This window comes from Eschscholzia californica, unplaced genomic scaffold, assembly GCF_041429995.1.
Source record: "Eschscholzia californica isolate CP2 unplaced genomic scaffold, dmEscCali1.0.p SCAF_5, whole genome shotgun sequence".
NCBI classification, from domain to species: Eukaryota; Viridiplantae; Streptophyta; class Magnoliopsida; order Ranunculales; family Papaveraceae; genus Eschscholzia; species Eschscholzia californica.
The window spans coordinates 36,503,134-36,523,519 of record NW_028238472.1 but is presented as its reverse complement, the minus strand read 5'-3'; the positions used below and the strand labels follow the sequence as shown (position 1 = coordinate 36,523,519).

At 37.0% G+C, this 20,386-nt stretch overlaps 1 protein-coding gene across 1 annotated transcript; it reads left to right on the top strand.

Annotated features, from left to right (window-relative positions):
* The first annotated feature begins 539 nt into the window (after positions 1–539).
* HBT (CDC27 family protein) lies at positions 540–14,810 on the top strand. The gene is made up of 16 exons (XM_086638911.1): positions 540–915; positions 2,640–2,712; positions 2,810–2,919; positions 3,208–3,254; positions 4,316–4,413; positions 5,192–5,484; positions 7,180–7,326; positions 8,598–8,829; positions 9,479–9,702; positions 9,780–9,845; positions 11,658–11,777; positions 12,267–12,343; positions 12,948–13,067; positions 13,171–13,390; positions 13,696–13,977; positions 14,429–14,810. The coding sequence occupies exons 1-16, from the start codon at positions 811–813 to the stop codon at positions 14,477–14,479; spliced, it is 2,265 nt and encodes a 754-aa protein (XP_086495037.1). The 5' UTR covers positions 540–810; the 3' UTR covers positions 14,480–14,810.
* The last annotated feature ends 5,576 nt before the right edge of the window (positions 14,811–20,386 follow it).

Below are 20,386 nucleotides of genomic sequence, written 5' to 3'. Positions count from 1 at the left end.
TGACTCGGACATGGATTGACCCGTTGATTCTTGGTCTTTGGTAGACTTGTTGACTTGTTCAAACATGATCATTATTTGGATCATCACATGATTTAGTGGTCTTTTGAAATTTCCTCAATTTTTTGAAACTTCTTTCATCCCCGGTGGTTCAAAACGAAGATGGAAATGTTTTTGCACTTAGAGTTTGAAGATAAAAACACAATGGAGTGGTATACAACATGGGTGTGGTATACAAAATAAGTGTGGTCATAAACACTCTCAAAGTTTATGCATTGTCTTCAACCATGGCCGGTGAACACTTTTGGTTGCTCAAGCGGTTGATAGGGTTGACACAACCTCCAAAACCCTAGAGGTCCTCAGGTTCGATTCCCAGAGCAGGTAAAATAAGTTTGTCGAACTTTAAGCCTCTTTCATTGTCAGTTTAAATTTTTATGATGTATCAATGTCTTGTAACAACTAACGTAGATCGTAGTCGATTTCTCAAACATGAAAAAATAACAACAAAATAGTGCATTGCCAAATGCCAATAGTTTTGAAATGGAGGCAAACTCGATTTAACCGCTCGTGGCAATCAGGGTCGTAATGGGAAAATGAACAATAATTGGACGTAATGAGATCTGAAGGAAACCCGTTGGATTTAATTCAACGCTCCTCGCCAAATTTCTAGATTGTTATCATAAAGAAAGGCCAATCTTTTCTTCGGTACCAATAGCACTGAGAGAAATTGAAACTTAAAAAAACCCCCAAATCAGGTTTCTCTCTCTATCTCACTGGTAAATTTCGAAGCTCGAGTCTCTGTGGAAAACCTCCATGGAAACCCTACTCATTGATTGCGTGCAAAATAGTCTTCGTCATTTCCTTCCTCGAAATGCAATTTTCCTGTGTGAACGTCTCTGTGCTGAGTTCCCCACTGAGGTTCGTATACGCCATTTTTCTTCTCTCATTTCTTCTTCTTGTGTTCACTGATATTGTATTTTCAAAGTTTGATTTTTCGCTAATCTTTTCCCTAATTTGTTAGAGGTGTTAGTTTCTTTTCCTCTATTCCGTGTTAATTTTTGTGGGTATTTGGTTTACCCTCTCTCTCTCTCCCTCATTTACACTCTTAGATTTCTGGACAATTGATGTGCTTTTTGTGGATGTTAGAATTAAGGTCACAACTGCTTATCGTGTTACCCTAGGGCAGTTTTTAGTAGGTTGGAAATTAGTCTTCAAGGGGTGAAATAGATTTTATTTTTTTAGATCAGTGAGCTGAATGAGTATTTGGTTGGCTCAGAGATTTTATTATTAGGATCCTTGAGCTTTTTGGTGTACAAGTAGCTCAATGAAAATCTATTTCACCCCTGTGGGGAGCTAAGGATAATTGACTCTGATCAATGCTAATTCCAGACACTAGGTGCTCTTCATTGTTTCCAGTAAATTCCCGAATGGTGTAAGAGTAAATTTCCAGTAGCGCTGCTGCATGTTGATACGGGAAATTTGTATTCGTGTTAACTGATATTAGGATAGCTTACATTAAATAAGTAGCTAAAAGCAAACGAATTGAGCCAATTTTAGTTTGTGTTTTTTTTCGAACGATTTCAATTAGTAGAGAAAGAGGATTTACCTAAAGCTTTTCGTCTTTAGGGATGGGCCAGAGAGATAAGTTGTAGTGTTAAAATGCATGCATGTCAAGAAACCATAGAATATAAGTTGGACTTGAACTTAGCCCACTTATCTCCTCTACCCCAGCAGTATAGAAGAGACTGTATGCCTTATGTAATCTTGTCAGATTCCGCCACTGTCCCTTTGAAGATAGCAATGTTCCTTATCCTTCCATGTTCCCCAAGCCAGTGCAAAAGGAATGATTTTCTAGGCCTGTTTGCCTTGCTTTGGTTGCTTAATGCTTTCAAATTGATCAAAACCCGTATGTACAGATGGAGGTAAGCAGTGTTTTAAAATTCAGCAGATGCGTACGCCTCGAGGCGTACACATTTACTTAAAAAACAAAACTTGCAAGCGTCTTTTAGGTTTATGCCTTTTAAGCTGCTAAGCATCGAGCCATATGCCTCAAGGCGGCGTTTCGCTTTTTCGGAGCATTCCGCCTTGAGGCGGGAAAATGTTTTCTTTGAAATTGGAGGTAAGCACCATGATATGTTTTCTCGACTTGTTTCTTGCTTAAACTACATCTGTTTGGTCTACTGGATCTTCTCTTGATCAATTGGTGCTCAATAGGTAATTTGCTGAGAATACCAGCCCAGAAAACAAAGCTAACTGCCTAACTCTACCTGCAATGTTGTTCCCCCTGAGCCTTCTTTTACTCCTTCATTAATCTCCCGTAGTGAACCTCTGATAGCAGCATCTCACAGACAGAGGATCCTCCTCCTTATGACTCATCCAAATTTGTCACACAGCTTTGAGAGTTGAAAATTCTCCAGGGACTCCAATTAACAAATTGCACATTCTATCTCCAAGCAACATTTTTATTTGTAATGAGGTTGTTTTAGCATGTTTTGAGCATCGGTATATGAGATGGTTTCTGATGAGTTTACCCAAATAATGGCATACTCATGTTTAATTGGTCACTGCTTCACTTTATTTGCCTCTGCTACTGTGCTTCTAGCCTTCTACTTGCCTTGTCTAACAACTACCTTTAAATGCAGTTGAATTTGCAATTATTGGCTAGCTGTTACTTGCAGAATAATCAAGCTTACTGTGCATACCATATTTTAAAAGGTACTTCTCTTCTTTGATGTTGTCCTTTTTGTGATTTGATTCATCAAGTAATTTTCGCTAATATGTCTAATTTATGTTTGGTCTATATACTGTGAAGGAACACAAATGGCTCAATCTCGCTACTTATTTGCAATATCATGCTTTCAGATGGACCTTTATAGTGAAGCTGAGGTGGCATTATGTCCCATTAATGATACTAATGCAGAGGTATCAAGCAAGTTTGCTGAGTGTTTTAACTTTAGTGACACTCTTGTTTTTACATTGAGGAGTTGAAAGACCCCTTTTTTTTCCCGAACAAATTCTATACATTATGCGTCTTATGACATATTTGTTAAGTAGTCAAAGAATTGTCTATCTCTAGGAAAACTTTGTTATTGTTGGGTTTACTATCCCAATATCAAATCAATATCTTGGGTTGCCTTGTTTTAGTTATAGATGCCTTTTTCTCATGCTAGCGGAAGCTTCTGGGTTGTTGATGTTTTTTTTCTTTTGCAGGTTCCAAATGGTGCAGCTGGTCATTACCTTCTTGGACTTATTTATAGGTTCCCCCTCCACTTTCCTATTTCCTCCAATTTGTCCTTTTGAAATGGCATGAGCATTTCCTTCTTGGACTTATTTATAAATCCTACCGTCCACCTTCCGATTTCCTCCATATTATCTATTTGAAATGGCACAAGCATTGTGCTCGAATAATTCATAAGTTGAGGTATCTTTCTACCACGGGGTTGAGGCAATTAGCGAACCTTAGACAAAGTCCAGGCAACCCTATTCCATTGGTGTAGGCAACTTTACTGGGCTAGAACCTCCCATACCTAGATTTTACTTTTAATTGGGATGCTTTAGTCGAACAACGTAATTTGGGTTTTTGTAGTTTGTTAACTGCTCCTCAGGACCACTTTTTATAGGTCCCTGAGGTATTTGTACCTTTCCCCTTTCTTAATTCAACCAAACTTTTCAGAAAAAGAGATTGGGCATAGGGTACGTTCGGAAAGGCAAATGAGGTTTGCCTCGAGGCGATATATTGGTGCAACGCATCTTAACTTAGTCCTCTCTATGCAGTCAAGGGGCTGAGGGTGTACGTAATGAGGCGGGACAATGCTTTTTTAAACGTGGCCAGAGTTTTAGTTCGAAAGTGGTGTTATAATGTTATCCAGTGGACAGTTTTACCTACTTTTGCTCACCACTCACCAATTGTTTTAATAGACAAAATACCACCACGGTATCTCTATGGTCCTAGAGTTGTAGTTGTTCTATGGTTTATATTCTGCAACCAAAGATCATGATTCATGGTAGATGTATTTGGGACTTTTTTCTTTTCTTTTCTTAGTGCAGCTCTGAATGAAGTACTTTACACCTTTGGATATGTTTTCATTTTTTCAAATCTTGTCTAGTTGTGTAGTGAACTTATTTATCATATTGTAAGAAAGTGTACAAATTTCTTTGTTACGGTGCTTTTGGTTTATTCTTAGTGATAACAATTTTACGCTTCTATAATTCGTGATAAATATGAGCATTACAGGTTATTCTCCTATTAATTGTTTTATTCGGTAGTGATGGTCTTATTTTAGAGATTCTGACTCCTCTACTTCTTTTGTTTTGTTAGGTACACTGATAGGGGGAAAAGTGCAGTAGACCATTTTAAGCAAGCCTTATCCATAGATCCTTTACTGTGGGCTGCGTATGAGGAATTATGTGTGTTAGGTAGGTATCATATATGAATGCTCATTTTTTTTCTGTATCAGTCTGCACATCTAATTACCTTGCATTTCACAAGAAAACCTACTAATACTTCCTGTGTAAAATGAATGCGCTAATCAATCTGCTGTTGTGTTTGCTTTTACTCTCAATTCAGTTGTATTCTCATATTACTGGTAATTTTCTGGTGATAATATAATCAGTCAGATAATTGGAGTTGCTTTGCGTTCTTGGTGCTATGAAGTATGAACATGAACATAATGCACTTCACCTAACTGATGTCTATGTTAGAGACAACCCGAACCTTTGGTGGTATAGCTTCTAACTACTCGTGATTCCTGAGATGGAAGGGAGTTGATCTTTTCTTCTCAAGGAATTGCAATGTTTCAGTTGTCAGATTTCTCTCTGGTTCAAGCATCATTTAGCTATTGTTACTAAATACAACTACCTTTAGAGCTCCAGTTCAGTTGAAAGTGAAGAAGAGAAAAACTTGTAAACCAGACATCGCAGTGCACACATAAACTCTTTCTTAGACATCTTAGTGCACACTGAAGAAGCTCTTTCTCTTCTTTTTTGAACTAAGTCTAAGGACAATACTTATGGTGTTTCTTCTTGCTATGGAAACTTGAGATTAAAGATCAAACTGAACTCAAGGTGTAATTACTTAATCATATCAAGTGTGCCAAGTCCTACGCATAAGTACTTATCTTGCGGAAATGTTTGGCTTTGGAACATTAACAACAAAACCATGAGAATAAACTTAATGGTCATTGTTTGTGCTCAGGTGCTGCAGAAGATGCAAATGATGTATTTGGGGATGCAGCTGTTCAATGCATTCAGCAGCAACACATCCATCAGGGGTTGCAGACCACCAATGATGATCGTGATGTGGTTTCTTGTAAGACCATGGGTTTGGAAGAGTTAACATCAAGACAATTGAGACATTCACATGGGAGCAGCCTTAGAGACATACCTAGTAACCATCATGGAACAGTTATGTCTGGGGTGGCGTCTAGTCAACTAAGTGGTCCTGCTAGTGTATCATTATACAGTACTCCTTCACCGATGCCATCACAGGTAAACTGGATTTTCCATCCGCTTGCTGCTGCCCTCCTTATATGCATTTTGAACCATGCCTAATTATAATTTATGTTCTTCAGTACGACCTTGAAAGTTTTCAATTCTTATATAAATATGTAGATTATCATATTGTCTCTTACCTTTATGATGTAATACTTTTCTCGACTATAGCCATATTATCCTAGGCTTACAGGCCCACGGGCCCACTCATGTTAGTCAGTTTCACAAGGTATTTAAGCAATGGGGTCGGGGATCAACTCAAAATTGGTAGAGATTCTCTTGTATATTCTACTTCATTCCTGCTGCTCTCTTCTCTTTCTTTCTCGAGCAAATCGGAGTAAAGAAGAAAAGAAATAAGAAAAAAGATGGGAAGAAGAAAACAGAAAAAAGATCAATAAGAAAACAAGAAGTATACTCAACCCGCCTCCAGGGACTCCCGCTTGAACCGCCTGTGAGACAACAAGGGTTTCTCTCTCCTCTCACATGTTCAGTCACGTGGAGAGAGAAATCCTTGTTCCTCTCACAGACGGTTCAAGTGAGAGTCCAGAGAGACGGGTCATTTAGACTTGTTGATAAGAAAACAGAAAAAAAGATCTATCCGTCTCTTTTGCTCTCTTTTTTTGTGGAATAGAATAAATCTAAAAGCGTATGATAGAGCGATTCACTTGCAAAGTGTTTGGGCTCGGCTTTACTCGCTGAGGAACTTGGGGATTGGCTCCAGGGTAACCCGAGTCAATTTCTGATTGACGCCACGGTTAGTGACTTCATCAGGGAAGGTGATGAGACGCGTGTGCATCAATCTAGTTTTGCTTATTTTTGGCTAAAACTTGTCCTATCATTGTCTCATCATCGTCAAAATAAAAAATTAAGAATGACAATTGAAAGCATTGTAGGATTGAAAGAGAAAAATGAAATAAATGGCTCTTCGTCTTTAGCAACTGTTCAAAAATGCACCACGGCATTCTATTTTAGCAATATCATACTTCCTTTCAATCTTGAAGTTAACGTTAATTTTGAGTCTTGAAGGAATTTCTCCATCACCCTATATACTTTTAGATGGTGTCTACTAGGTAACAACAGCGAATAAAAGCTTGAAATGGTAAGACAATAGTTATTGTAAAGGAGAGCAAGATAAGACCTGGTTACAGTTGGTTGTTCAACTTTTTTCTCTCTTTTTTGAACCAAATTAACTGCACTGAAGGTGAAAGTATGTACAATTGGGTCGATACAGAACTGTGTCAGGGGTTACTGAGTTTATAAAAGCTCCACAAAAATCTCAAAAGTTACATGTTACTAACTAGATTCTCCCAAGTGACCACACAAGCTGTAAACATTTTCTTTATAGCCCAAAAATGAATTGATAAAGTGCTCATTTATTGCTAGAATCATTTCCCTCTAGTCTTTGATGATCCTTGTGATTCTCTCCTTCCAAACGCTCCAGACAATGGCAACTAGAATCATCTTTCAAGTGTCTTCCTGATCTTCGAATTTTCGACCTATCACTCTTCTTCTCCTTTCAAACTGCAATTTTACATTTTTGGTCCTTCTCAACTTGTTGATGTTTTATCTTTCTTGGTTCTTCGATATCTATTGTGCTCGTACAGGTAAATGAACTGTTTGATGATATAATATTCTGATAGTATTTGGTCCATGCTTGCCTCAACATTATACTATCTTTTTTTTGTCATGTAGCTATCAGGTATTGCTCCACCTCCTCTATGTAGAAATGGGCAGGTGAACCAAAGCTCTATGGCTGGTGAAAGCTCTCCGAGGTCAACCGTGAACACTACTATTCAAGCTCCTAGAAGGAAGTTTGTGGATGAGGGAAAACTAAGAAAGGTTGTGAGCTTATTTCTTTCTTTCATCTTTGCAGCTTTTCAATGTGTATTAATGTGACCATTAAATTTGTAAAACGTCAAATGTCATTCACCTGTTTGAATGTGGGGTAAAGCTACAAAATTAGAAGAAAAACAGAACAATTTGAAATTAGACTTCTACTCGTACGGGTCGCAACACCTCAATGGGAAGTAGAAAGTATCATTATGAGATGCAGAAATCCTGTTTCTTAAGTGAAAGAGTTTAATTGGAAGAACTGCTTGTAGCTAACCTTCAGATAGTTAATGGGAGTCTCTCGTAATGGTATTTAGTAGGGAAGTCATATAGTTTGGCTGGTGGACTTGTTGAATCAGCGATGCATATTAAATGAAATCCTTGCCTCATTTTGTTGTTGTTTGGATGAACTTAGGATCCTAATTTAGTTATCCATCTTAGTAGAATAGCTATTTATGGCACCTATGAGGCTATGACATGGCGATTTCTGTTTGTTCAACGTTATAATGATAGTGAACAATTCCCTTTTTCATGTGTTCTCCTTCAGTCGCTTATCAGATAACACAATTATTGCAAGTTAATTCTTCCAAACTGTGGATCTTTCTTGGTTATTATCTATATTTTCCGTTTTTGGTTTAAACTTAGAATGTTTTAGTCTTTTGGCATTTACTTTGCTTCTGCAAGTGCTGCTACCTATATACCTTCCATTATTGCACTTCTCTCCTGTTGATTTGCATATTTTCTTATATTAGCTGCAGTTAGTATTTAGTGCGGAAATTACTATTCTGTTTTTATTGCATTCCAAAGTCAATCTTGCTTGACATGTCCAAATGTTACGTGAATCAGTCAATCTATTACTGTTTGCTCTTTATGAGTATATGTGTGGATGCCAAAAATAACCGCAGTAGGACGTAAACAATGGGAATTTGGTTAAATTGGGTTGCGCATCTGATGATGACTAAAGATAAGATCAGTGGAAAGTTCTTAACAAGATAACTGGAAAAGACAAAGTTTGACATAAGGGAAAGTTCTAGTTATACATACCTTCACTTAATATATTGCTAGCTGTCAATTGAATGATATATAGTGCCGATGCTGCTGAAATAGTGTTGAAATGTATGCGGCTTGACAATATGATGATTCATACCTCTGTGGTAATTGAGACATCAAGTTCGCAATGTTACTAGTAGTCCAATGTGGTCTAGTGTGTTAGAAGAGGAAAGGATCTTTTAGTATGCCACCCTCACATAAATTATTATTTCCTATATGTTTCATTTCAGGTTTCTGGTAGACTGTTTTCTGATTCAGGGCCTCGGCGAAGTACACGCCTTGCTACAGAAGTCGCAGCAACCACAAATTCAAATACCACTCAAGTAGGAGGAAATGGAACTACTCATTCTTCTTCGAAATTTCTCGGAGGGCTTTCTTCCTCATCTAGGTTGACCTCAACAGCATTGCGTTCTTCTGTAACAGTGCGGAAAGGATCTTGGACTTCTGAAAGTTTTGATGAAGGTGACAGACTTCTCTAGCGACATGTTTAGACCTTGTTTGAGATACACTATTTTCACCTTAGCACGGTCGAGTTTAATTTTAACTTGTCTGCTACATTTTAGGATGCATTATGGTGTTAGGACTTATATCATGATTAGTATATTTAGCATGTCTTACACTCAAATATGGTGTCTTAGACTCGAATACTTGTGTCTCGTGTACCTGTGTCTTACACTGGAATGCTCATTTCTCGAGCAATTGTGTCTCAAGTACTCGTATTTTACGCTTTAATACTCGTTTCTCAAGTACTAGCCTCTTACGCTAGAAAACTCGTTACTCGAACATTCGTTTCTTACGCTCGATCACTCGTTTCTTACAATTGATCACTCGTTTCTTACAATTGATCACTCGTTTCCTACACTCGTTTCTTACACTCGAACACTCTCTCCTTACACTCGAACAATGTTTTCTTACCCTCAAACTTCTTACACTCGTCGAACACTCGTTTCGGGTTTGAATTGTAAGATTCAATTGGTAATTGTACGATCCCAGGATCAGTGTTGATGCTAGTTATATTGCGAAAGTTGTTATCTGGTGACCCTTCAAATTCTTTTTGATTGATCACTTGTTTGTATATGCTTCCTCGCTTAACACTTTTAACTTTTTGTAGGAAGACGGTATGAGACTTTTGATGATGTACGTGTGGATAATACAGCAACTACGTTTCCATCACCATCGGGTGATGACAGATGTACTGAGCAGGAAAGAACAAACATTCAGAAGAATGGAGTCGCAACAAATGTTTCAAGAGGAACCAGTGGTATCCCAGAGCTATTAAGTCTCTTAAGGACTCTTGGAGAAGGCTACAAGCTTTCCTGTATGTACCGTTGCCAGGTACTACCCCGCCAATTCCGGAATATTGTACTGCTCTTGCTCATGATACAGATGGTTAACCTTTCTAAATTGGACAGGATGCCTTGGATGTATACCATAAGCTTCCGCACAAACAGTATAATACGGGATGGGTTCTTTCTCAGGTACAACTTTTTTACAAATATATTGCCTTAAAATTTTTTGTACTCACTTTGCTGTATTGGATACTTGTGCTGAACACTTCCTCACTTCAATAGATAGACTATGTGTACATCTTTTTTGAACTTGCGCAACTTTGTGTTAGGACTTCACAGTACAATCTAAGTTCAAGGTTTTTGTGTATAAATTAATAATGGTTGGTCTACAAGTAAAGAAGTCCCAAGTGAAAATGAAGGACACAATTACTACAACAAGAAATTACATCCCTTGCCGCATAATTCTTGTGGACTTTTTCGACTTGCCGTATCTTCACCTTGTATCGCTGTTTGATACTGAGGCATGTGTGGGTTTCATGTTTCACATATGTTTCATCACGTAAGCATTAAATGCGTAAATGTAAAACTACTTATTGTATTTAGATGCATCTTTATTTGCAAATCGGAAAATCACTATATCCGATAAATATGGAGCAGATATGCAAGAATGGACCAGGACAAGTAACAAGAATCCATATCGGTGAAGTCTGGAGAGGTACTCAGAATCAAATAGAGGATTATATGGAGCTAACGAAATGAATGGTGGGAAATTGTCAGATAATAAATTCTTGGAGGACATCTGGATATCCCCCATAAGCCTAAGGGACAGGTACTCAGCTGTGTATCACTTAGCAAACTCTAAAGGAAGAAAGATAGCATAGGTTATAACCAACAACAGGAGACATGGGACTTGCAGATCAGACGACACTTAAACGACTGGGAAACTCAAGTTCTAGCTGATCTACTGGGAGATTACAAGGGATGTCCCTATCAGAAGCCCAGGATACAAGAGTATGGAAGGACAAAGAAGATGATAAGTTTGGTGTGAAAAACTATTACATAGAAAGATGACAGGCAGACCAAGAAACTATAATGGAATATAATAAATCAATATGGAGAAAACCAATCCCACTGAGGGTGCGTTTCACTGTTTGGGCAGCATACATTAAAAAATTACCCACTATAGACCAGCTCAACAAGAGAGGAGAGGATTCAATATGGTCAACATGTGTGTATTACATAAGGAGTCGGAATCCGTAGACCATATTTTCGTCCTCTGTCCAGTGGTAGTTAGCATATGGACCTACTTCTCAGGGTCTCTCAGAGTTAATTGGTGTAAGGCAAAGTGGATAGCCCAAAATCTAGAGCAATAGAAGGGCTTAGGAAAAAGAAGAAACATAGACATTTGGAACTTGGTCCTGATAGCCATCGTTTGGTGATTCTGGAAAGATAGGAATGGAAAAATATTTAAGGAGGAAAACTTGAATAGCACATGGGCAGTAAAAGATGTAAAAGGGACTCTGTTTCACTGGTCAAAAAAGTTGCAAAACACTAGTACGCTCCCATATTATGATTTTGTATACAACTGAGATGCATGGATATCGTAACATAACATGTAACTGCTTAGCTCTTTCTACTGACTTTCTCTCTGTATAGATTTCTTTATCAATAAAATTTTCATTCAAAGTTTCAAAAAAGAAAAAAATCAGTATTTCAATCACACGAGAGGGACTTTACATTTTGTTCATGAAATCATGTGAACAAGAGTTTCAATTACTTTTCACGACAAGTTATATATGATATAATTGTTATAATTTTCTGTAGAGGTCACAAATCATTCTGCATTGATCTATTCTGTTTTGTTTTTATATATTACCTTGTTAGAGTTTATGGTGTTTTCAGGATAGGAAATCTTTCACGATGAGTACGGGAAAATAAAGCTACAAGTCTACAACCACACCTAAAAGTATTTTATCTAAAATCTGTACGTTTGAAATGCAGGTTGGAAAAGCTTACTTTGAGATGGTTGATTACTTGGAAGCTGCCCATGCCTTTACCCTTGCACGCCGGGTATCACCTTATAGTTTAGAGGGAATGGATATATATTCTACAGTTCTTTTTGTAAGTTCATTGGGCCTTTCAAGTTTCTTCTTTCGTTTCAAATGAGTGGCTTCTTATAATTTCTTGTAGGAGCATTGCAGAATGCTCTTAGATGTGTATTAGTGAGAGCTATTCAAATTGAGTTTCTTCAACTGATCTTTATTATCCTCATCCGTGGATCGACAAATCAGTTTTCCTTTTTTATTATTGCTTTTTGGAGAAGCATTAAATGGTTGTAGAGGTTCTCACTATGAGGCGTTTTTCAAATAACTGCTTTTGTTCTTTGTATCTCGTTTGTTTTCTGGAGAGAAGCAATTACTTGCCTTCGGACTTTGGCCCTCAAACTATTGATGTACTTAATTATGCTATACTGCACAGCCTGGTGGAAGCGGTTAACACTAATCCCTATCTGCGCTATATGCTCCTGCAAATGCTTGAACTGGAGATAGTTATCTATTATAGTGGCAGACTTTTGTTCTTGTGACTAATCACATTCTTCTTCTATGGCAGCATTTGAAGGAAGAGATGAAGTTGAGTTACTTGGCCCAGGAGCTAATCTCAACTGATCGCTTAGCTCCTCAATCTTGGTATCTCTCTCTAGATTTTTTGCAGAATATAGCTTAACCCATGTTCAAGAATGTGACTGCTTATCTACTGCCTTTTACTCAGTGATGGTTTTTCTAATATATTCGGCAGCAATGCAGTGGCTATATTCTTAGTTCTTCTGTTGCTTTTTTATTTATATTTCATGCCATTTCATTCCTATAATTGTTTATATTCCGTGCTGTCCAGTTCATTTTAGGTTAAGGACTTGTGTGATTGATTTGAGTCTTCTGAGTCCTGATGAGATGTAGCAAGTCATCTTTTATTCTGTCACCGGTTCCATTTCATTGAGTTATTTGTCTAGAGTACTAGTATACTAGTATATCTCATATCTGACCCAAAATCTGGTTTTGGGCCATTGAAGCCCCATCCATGTGAATTCAATCTGATCTTTCAGGTTTTAAAAAAAAAAAATTTAACTGATTTTTTTTACAAACAAGAATTTATATCACCTGTCATCATATCTTTCATTACAAAATTGCGATTTATTTGTTCCAACCAAAAAGGCTTAGTTCTTTGAAGTGCAATTCAACTTTTTGTTCACTTCTTTTCTATATCTGCTTGTTTCTTACGTGATTGGTCGAACAGGTGTGCTATGGGAAACTGCTATAGCTTGCAAAAAGACCATGAAACTGCTTTGAAGATTTTCCAGCGAGCTGTGCAACTAAGTTCTACATTTGCATACGCTCACACTCTCTGCGGGCATGAGTAAGAAACCTCTCTGGTTTTCTTTACAGTTCAGACATAAATCTGAGTATGACATCTAATCCTTTCTTATTTCCTTTTGCCACTATTAATTTATTTACAACAGGTATGTAGCCTTGGAGGATTACGAAAATGGGGTAAAGTGTTACCAAAGTGCACTACGAATAGATTCCAGACACTATAACTCCTGGTATGGCCTTGGTATGGTGTACCTTCGGCAGGAAAAATTTGAGTTTGCAGAGCATCACTTCCAAAGGGCTTTCCAAATCAATTCACGCTCTTCTGTTATTATGTGCTATCTTGGAACAGCTTTGCATCATCTAAGGGTTATTCCACTTTCTAACCTATTTTTTTATGCTAGAAGTTATCATCCCTTTATACTAAATGTGTTCGTCTAAATTTTTTTGCTCTTTGATCGAGCTACTGCACTGCAACCCGGAAAAGGTGTTTTTTGTTTCGTGTCAGAATTCCCCTTTTATTTTTTTCTTTCTTTCCCCTATCTTTATGTGCTTACCTTTTAACGGCCGTTCCTTTTTACATGACGTTTAATTCCTCATGTTTTGGTTCCTTATTCAAATTTTATGTTTTAGAATGGTACTAATTCATGCTCATATTACTGTTCATCTGACAGAGAAGTGAAGAAGCTTTAGAGATGATAGAGAAGGCCATTGTAGCGGACAAGAAAAATCCACTCCCTATGTATCAAAAAGCTAACATATTGGTCAGTTTAGAAAGATACAATGAAGCTTTGGAAAATTTGGAGGAGCTTAAAGAGTACGCCCCTCGTGAAAGTAGTGTGTATGCATTGATGGGTAGGATTTATAAACGACGTAATATGCACGATAAAGCCATGCTTCATTTTGGACTTGCTTTGGATTTAAAACCATCTGCAGCTGATGTTGCTACAATAAAGGTAAAAAGTTCTATAATCCGTTGATCATTTGTACGTATGTAACATGGAAACTACACGAATACAAGTATCAGATACCAGTATGAGGTGCCAGGTACGTTTACTACAAAATGGCCAATACGGGATATGGTTGTAGAAATATGTTTTAACGTCTTATTTTGGTCTTAGACACAACACACACCAACATATATGTGCATGTGTATATGTGTGTATTTCCGAACTTTTTTACTTTTAGATCGACAAGAGTTAACTACACTGGGTATATGTCTACTTTGGATTTTGATATTCTATAGTCCTACCATATGCAAATTCTCGCACCAAACCTCACTAAGTGCGAGTATCTGACCTGGGTGGAGGACAGGCAAAATACTGAATATGGGTAATCCTTGTTACATCGATTTATAGGTATCCATCATAATATTTTTTGAAATTACTGTCTTTTGATGTTTGACAGTCTGCCATTGAGAAGTTGCATGTACCAGACGAGCTCGAGGATTTCTTGTAGATTCTGCTCCATTAGAAGGTGCAGAATCTACATACGATGAGATAAAGTAAACTATGTAACATGAAACCCTAACCTAGGATGGGGTCGATGTGCTTGTGCTTTCGGTTAATCCTGAAGAAAATGGTCATGGAGATTCACTTAGACTACGCAACTGGCATTCTTCAGCAGGTGTATGTTGTAACTGTTGCAGTTTTGAGGTGTTTCTAGTAGAGGAGTTACAGGGTCAGAATTAAATATATATTTGTACGAGAGCAATAGGTTCTGTAATGCTTCTTCAAATATTTGTATCATTTAATCTGAACATTTTGTGGGTGCTCTATTTCATTAAAAATCTGTTTCAGCATGAATGAGCTGTTGCCCTTGCAGGGTACAACTTTGAGTCTATGATGATAGCTGCCGATAGCTGCATTCAGCATAACCTTAGCACTCTTTTGACTTTGATTAGTTGACATGCGTCTGTCATAGTAAGGTTAACATCTAAGAAACTAAAGATGTACACTTAGGGCGTTATTGTTTCAGAACCTTTTACTAGAATTCAAATTTTTATAAGTTCTAAACTTTGAAGTTTAGAATTTTCATAACTTATTAAAAGTTTGTGATGCAAATGATTCTAGAATACCGCAGAAATTCTCTAGGGTTTGAAGCAGTCAAGTCTATAGTCTAATTGGTCAGAGAATTAAATTCTAAATATTAATGATGTGTCTAGGTAATGTGAGAGTTGTCTAGTAGTTGTTTAGAGAAGTGGAAGGGTTGTATCTGGAATGCCATAAGTAGGGAAGCTCTCTAGTTTGTAAGTCAGTCTACATCTTTTTGAAATCTAGTAAGAGTAAAGGTACTTTCTAGCAAAGGGTTCTCAAAGTTTTCCTTGGTTTCAACTCAAAAAATCAGGATTCCGACGGTGTTTGGAATATTATCCATCCGATTCTAAGGAAGCAAGTGCTAACTTGTTTGCTTTAAGTGGTATCAGAGCTACACAGATTTGTGATTCTGCGAATCTGTGGCATGGGGTGGTAATAGCTTGGATCAAAACCAAAGAACTACAGAAGCAAATCTAACAACAAAAAAAATACTTTTAGTAGGGAGGACATAGAGGTTCTTCAAAGGCAGATTACTCAGCTTTGTGATCGCCTTGAGCAAGTTGGAATTTTTGGGCCTCCCAATGTGACTAATATGGAACAAAGAGAGCAACTTTGGCAACACATTTAAGCAAACTTATAATCAAAGAAGACAACCAGAGCAAACAAGGGTACAAACCCAACACCATATAGAAGAACCGTCAGACGAAGATGTCGAAGATCGGCCTTATGAAAGACAATCTCCTTTGAATTTTGGTACTCGACGTAATCAAGATCCACATGTGAGAGTAGAAATTCCAGACTTCACAGGAGAGGAAAAATAGAAGAAGTTTGGACTGGTTGAATGAGGTTTAAAGAATTTTCAAGTATTTGGAGCTACTAGAAAATAAGAAAGTCAAATTGGTGGCTGTTAGGTTAAAAGGGTATGCATCTTCTTGGTGCCAACATGATGCAACTGACAAAATAACATTAGAATGGAGTCGTGACAAGTCAGGGACTGGACGACCTAGAGGAAGATTTTCTATTTTTAGTAATTTTCGAATTCTATATTTTCTTAGTTTTAGTAGTTTCAGAATATTAGTTGCTTCGAAGAAGATTTCCTAGTTTTTAGCAGTTTCTCAGTTTTGATTATTTTCTTAGTTTTTAGCAATGTCTAGCTTCTAGATATTTTTGAGTTTTAGTAATCATAGACTTCTATTATTTAAGGGTTTCAAACCTATAAATAGGCCTTTTATTTTCATTGTTAAGGGAGCTTAGTTTATTGAATAAAATTTTTGTTTCATTTAATCAATAATAGAGGAACGATCTCTATACTTTTTTATCTCTTGCCTACTATGCGCTGCATCAGTTGGTATCAGAGCTTGCGTCGATCTTTAACAATGTCACTGAGAAGACAACCTGCTAGAGGTAGGGAGGATCCCATGGATATTGTTAATGAAAGAGCTGAAGCTATAAATCAACGATTAGACGGTGTTGACGAATGGCGGCAACAAATGACTCGAATGATGAAAGAATTTACGCATCGGTTAGATGCCTACATTGTTCACCAAAGGGAACTGACTTCAGCAAATCGTCACACGGTATGGGATGATGAATCTACTGAAGATGATTTTGATAATCCTTTTGCTAGGGACGTTCGGGGAAGAAGGAACCAAACCAATCACGGTTCTCGGAGATGGGAAGTGGGATTGAGGATTGATATCCCAGAATTTAGAGGGTGTGGTCAACCTGAAGAATTCTTTGATTGGCTAACTACGGTTGACGATATTCTAGAGTTTAAGGGGATACCTCAAGATAGACAGATTCCCCTTGTGGCTACTAGATTTCGTGATAGGGCTGCTGCATGGTGGCAACAACACAAGTTAATGTGGTCCAGAACAGGGAAATCAAAGGTAACTTCGTGGGAGAAGATGAAGAAATATATGCGTGCAACTTTTCTTCCACATAACTACACCAAGTTAATGTACAAAAATCACAACAAGTGAAGCAAAAAAAACAACACTTATAGTTTTCAATTCGACAAGAAGAAAATTGTGTTGCTACCGAGTAGAGAGATTTCTCCTACAACTAATAAAGGTGACACTTCAAATTTGTTATCTTGTGAGTTGTTGAACAAATTGATGTTCCTACAACTAACAAAGGTGACACTTCAAATTTGTTATCTCATGGGTTGTTCATTGAGGAGGTTGAACAAACTGATGTTGAATATATGATGATTGGTAAGGAAAGTAGTATTGTGGATGACATGATTCCATATTCTGTTTCCCCAACATTGGAAGAAATCGCGAATGTTTTCCCTACAGACCTATCTGACGGTTTACCACCGCTAAAGGATGTTCAACATCAAATAAATCAATTTCCTAGTGCGACTTTACCGAATATAGGTCATTATAGGACGAGCCTAGAGGAACACGTGGAGTATGAGGAGGGCGAGTATGTTTGAGTTGGTTTAACCAAAGACAAGTTTCTAGTGGGCGAAAATAACAACTCATCAACAAGGAAAATCGGACCACTAGAGATACTTGAAAAAATTAATTCAAATGCTTATCGTCTGAAATTTCTAAGTCATGTGCACTCCTCGGATGTTTTTAATGTCAAAGACTTATTACCATATACTGGAGATGATTCAGACGATGACGATTCAAATTCGAGGTTGAATTCTGTCCAACCCGGGTAAGATGATGCAGTTGACAAAATAACATTAGCATTTTATGCTAAGTGGGTCGTGACAAGTCAGGGATTGGATGACCTAAAGGAAGATTCTATTTGTAGTAGTTTCCGGATTCTATATTTTCTTAGTTTTAGTAGTTTCAGAATATTAGTTGCTTCAGAGAAGATTTCCTAGTTTTTAGCATTTTCCCAGTTTTGATTATTTTCTTAGTTTTTAGCAGTTTCTAGCTTCTAGATATTTTAGAGTTTTAGTAATTTTAGACTTCTATTATTTTAGGGTTTCAAACCTATAAATAGGTCTTTTATTTTCATTGTTAACAGAGCTTACTTTATTTCTTAAAGTTTTTGTTTGATTTAAGGGAGATTTGCTGTTTGGACCCCCTTTCCTATAATTGACTTGCTGTTTGGACTCCCTATTTCCAGAGTTGCATTTTGGACTCCCTTTTGACGGAATCATCCAAGAATATTCCGTCTCTAAAGTTATACTTAAAAATATTCCCACTTTACCCTTACATTATCGATATTGCATTCTGGACTCCCTACTTTATTAATTCATCTTCTTCTTTCATTTAAGAACACACACCACACAAACCCTAATACCAAAAACCACCCAATCACCAAAAATCAAGAGGATGACTAGTTATCAAGGATAATATTAATTTTGACTAATTAGAAAAAACTTCATCTTTCTCTGATATTAGTTTTTGGCTAATTAACTTCTTTTTGGGCAATGACACATGATGAATTATATTTTTTGTTTTCATCAAAATTGGATTGTTTGAACACTAAAATTCATAACTAGTGGTTGAATCCACTAAAACCCTTACCAGGCATTAAATGATACTTAAGAAATCCTTACCAGGCATTAGTAGTAATGAAGGGATTCTCCATTATTTTCATTAAACCCTTACCAGGCATCTTCAATCTAATTAAATTTTATCATCTTCCTCATTCCCTTTTCATTTTTCTCTGGTTCTTAAACAATTGGTCTCCAATTCAAATTTCCTGAAATGAAAGTTTCGATTTGTAATCAGACTCACATTCTTTTGTTGTGAAACCTGTTAATCCTCAACCTTCCTGTACTTCTGATTCAGAACTTACGAAACCCTAATCCGAAATCACTAATGCAAAACGCCCCGACAAAGAGAAACCAGAGAATTTAGAGAACCGAAGTAAGAAGAAGAACTATAATATTGTAGTTGGAGAGTCCGACAAGAAATCATCGATTAGATTGTAGAGTGAAGATTATGAAATTGTCGGATTATTGAATTACAAGAAAAAAGGTTTAATTTTAAAGAGTTTTTGTTTCAGACTAGTAGTGGTGGTGGGTAAGAACATTTTGTCTCTTTGATGGCTTAATGATCAGGGGATTGGGTTGTTTTCTAAGTTCTGATCCGGCTTTAGATTGTTAGTATTGGTGGGTTTTTTGTTGTTGATTGAATTTTTATTAATGGGGTTTCTATGTTTTGATTTGTTATGAAATTGATCTTTTTCATTAATGGGGTTTCTATGTACTTGAATGATATTGTATATTGTATGAATTTCAAAAAAGAAAATTCTAATTCAATTTTTGATAATTTTAGTGAGAGAAAGAAAGAGGAGTTCAAGAAGAGGGTAAAACAATATTTTCACCTATTATTAATTTGGAACAGTTACTTTTAACTTTTTATTTTGAAAAAGGGAGTCCAAAATGCAACTCTGGAAAAAGGGAGTCCAAACAGCAAATCTCCCTTGATTTAATCAATCATAGAGGAGCGATTTCTACATTTTTTATCTCTTGCAAACTACGCGCTGCATCACAACAATTACAAATGACAAGAATGCAGTCTGGAAAGTGGCGAGTTCAGACATGGTCAAAGATGCATCGGCTAATTCGGAGTCAGTTTCTTCCATTAAACTATGATGGTATATTGTTCCAACAATACCAATCTATTCAACAAGGAAACCTTTCGGTTCGGGAGTACACCAATGATTTCTACAAAACAAAGACTCGTGTAAACTTAGTCGAATCAGAAATATAAGTTATACATCGTTATTTGATGGGACTAAGGCTGAATATTAGAAATTTGGTCGAGTTACAACTTTGTTGGACATTGGCTAGTGCTGTTCAGTTGGCAATGAAGGTTGAATCGCAACAAACAAGACCTAATAATCGACAAAATCACATGAACATGGGGCAAGTGCAAATATGGGCTCATAATGGTCAAGGTGGTTTAACTCAAAAGATCGAAACAGGACCTCGTTTACACAAAGTTTTGGACCAACACCTTACTCCCAAGGGCGTGGACAAAATCAAGGAAGTGAAACACCAAATTTCAATCCGGGAGGTCGTGACATTACATCTCAATATGTGGGAGAAAGAATGAAGTGCTACAAGTGTGGAAAAGAGGGGCATAAGTCTGCTGAATGTCGCAAGAAGAATGCCAGTTTACTAGTGAATGAAGAAGTTGAGGACTTTGGAGCTGCTTATGAAGATGGTGGAAACATTAATGAAGAAAATTTATTAGAGTTTACTGAAGATGAAGTTGTATATGATGACAAAGATCTATGAATATGTCTTTAAATTTAATGAGTAGGTAATTTTATTTATAGGATTATAGAGGAAACCCATACTTGATCTTTCTTGAGATGTGTTATTGATTGATTGAAACCTTTAATTGAG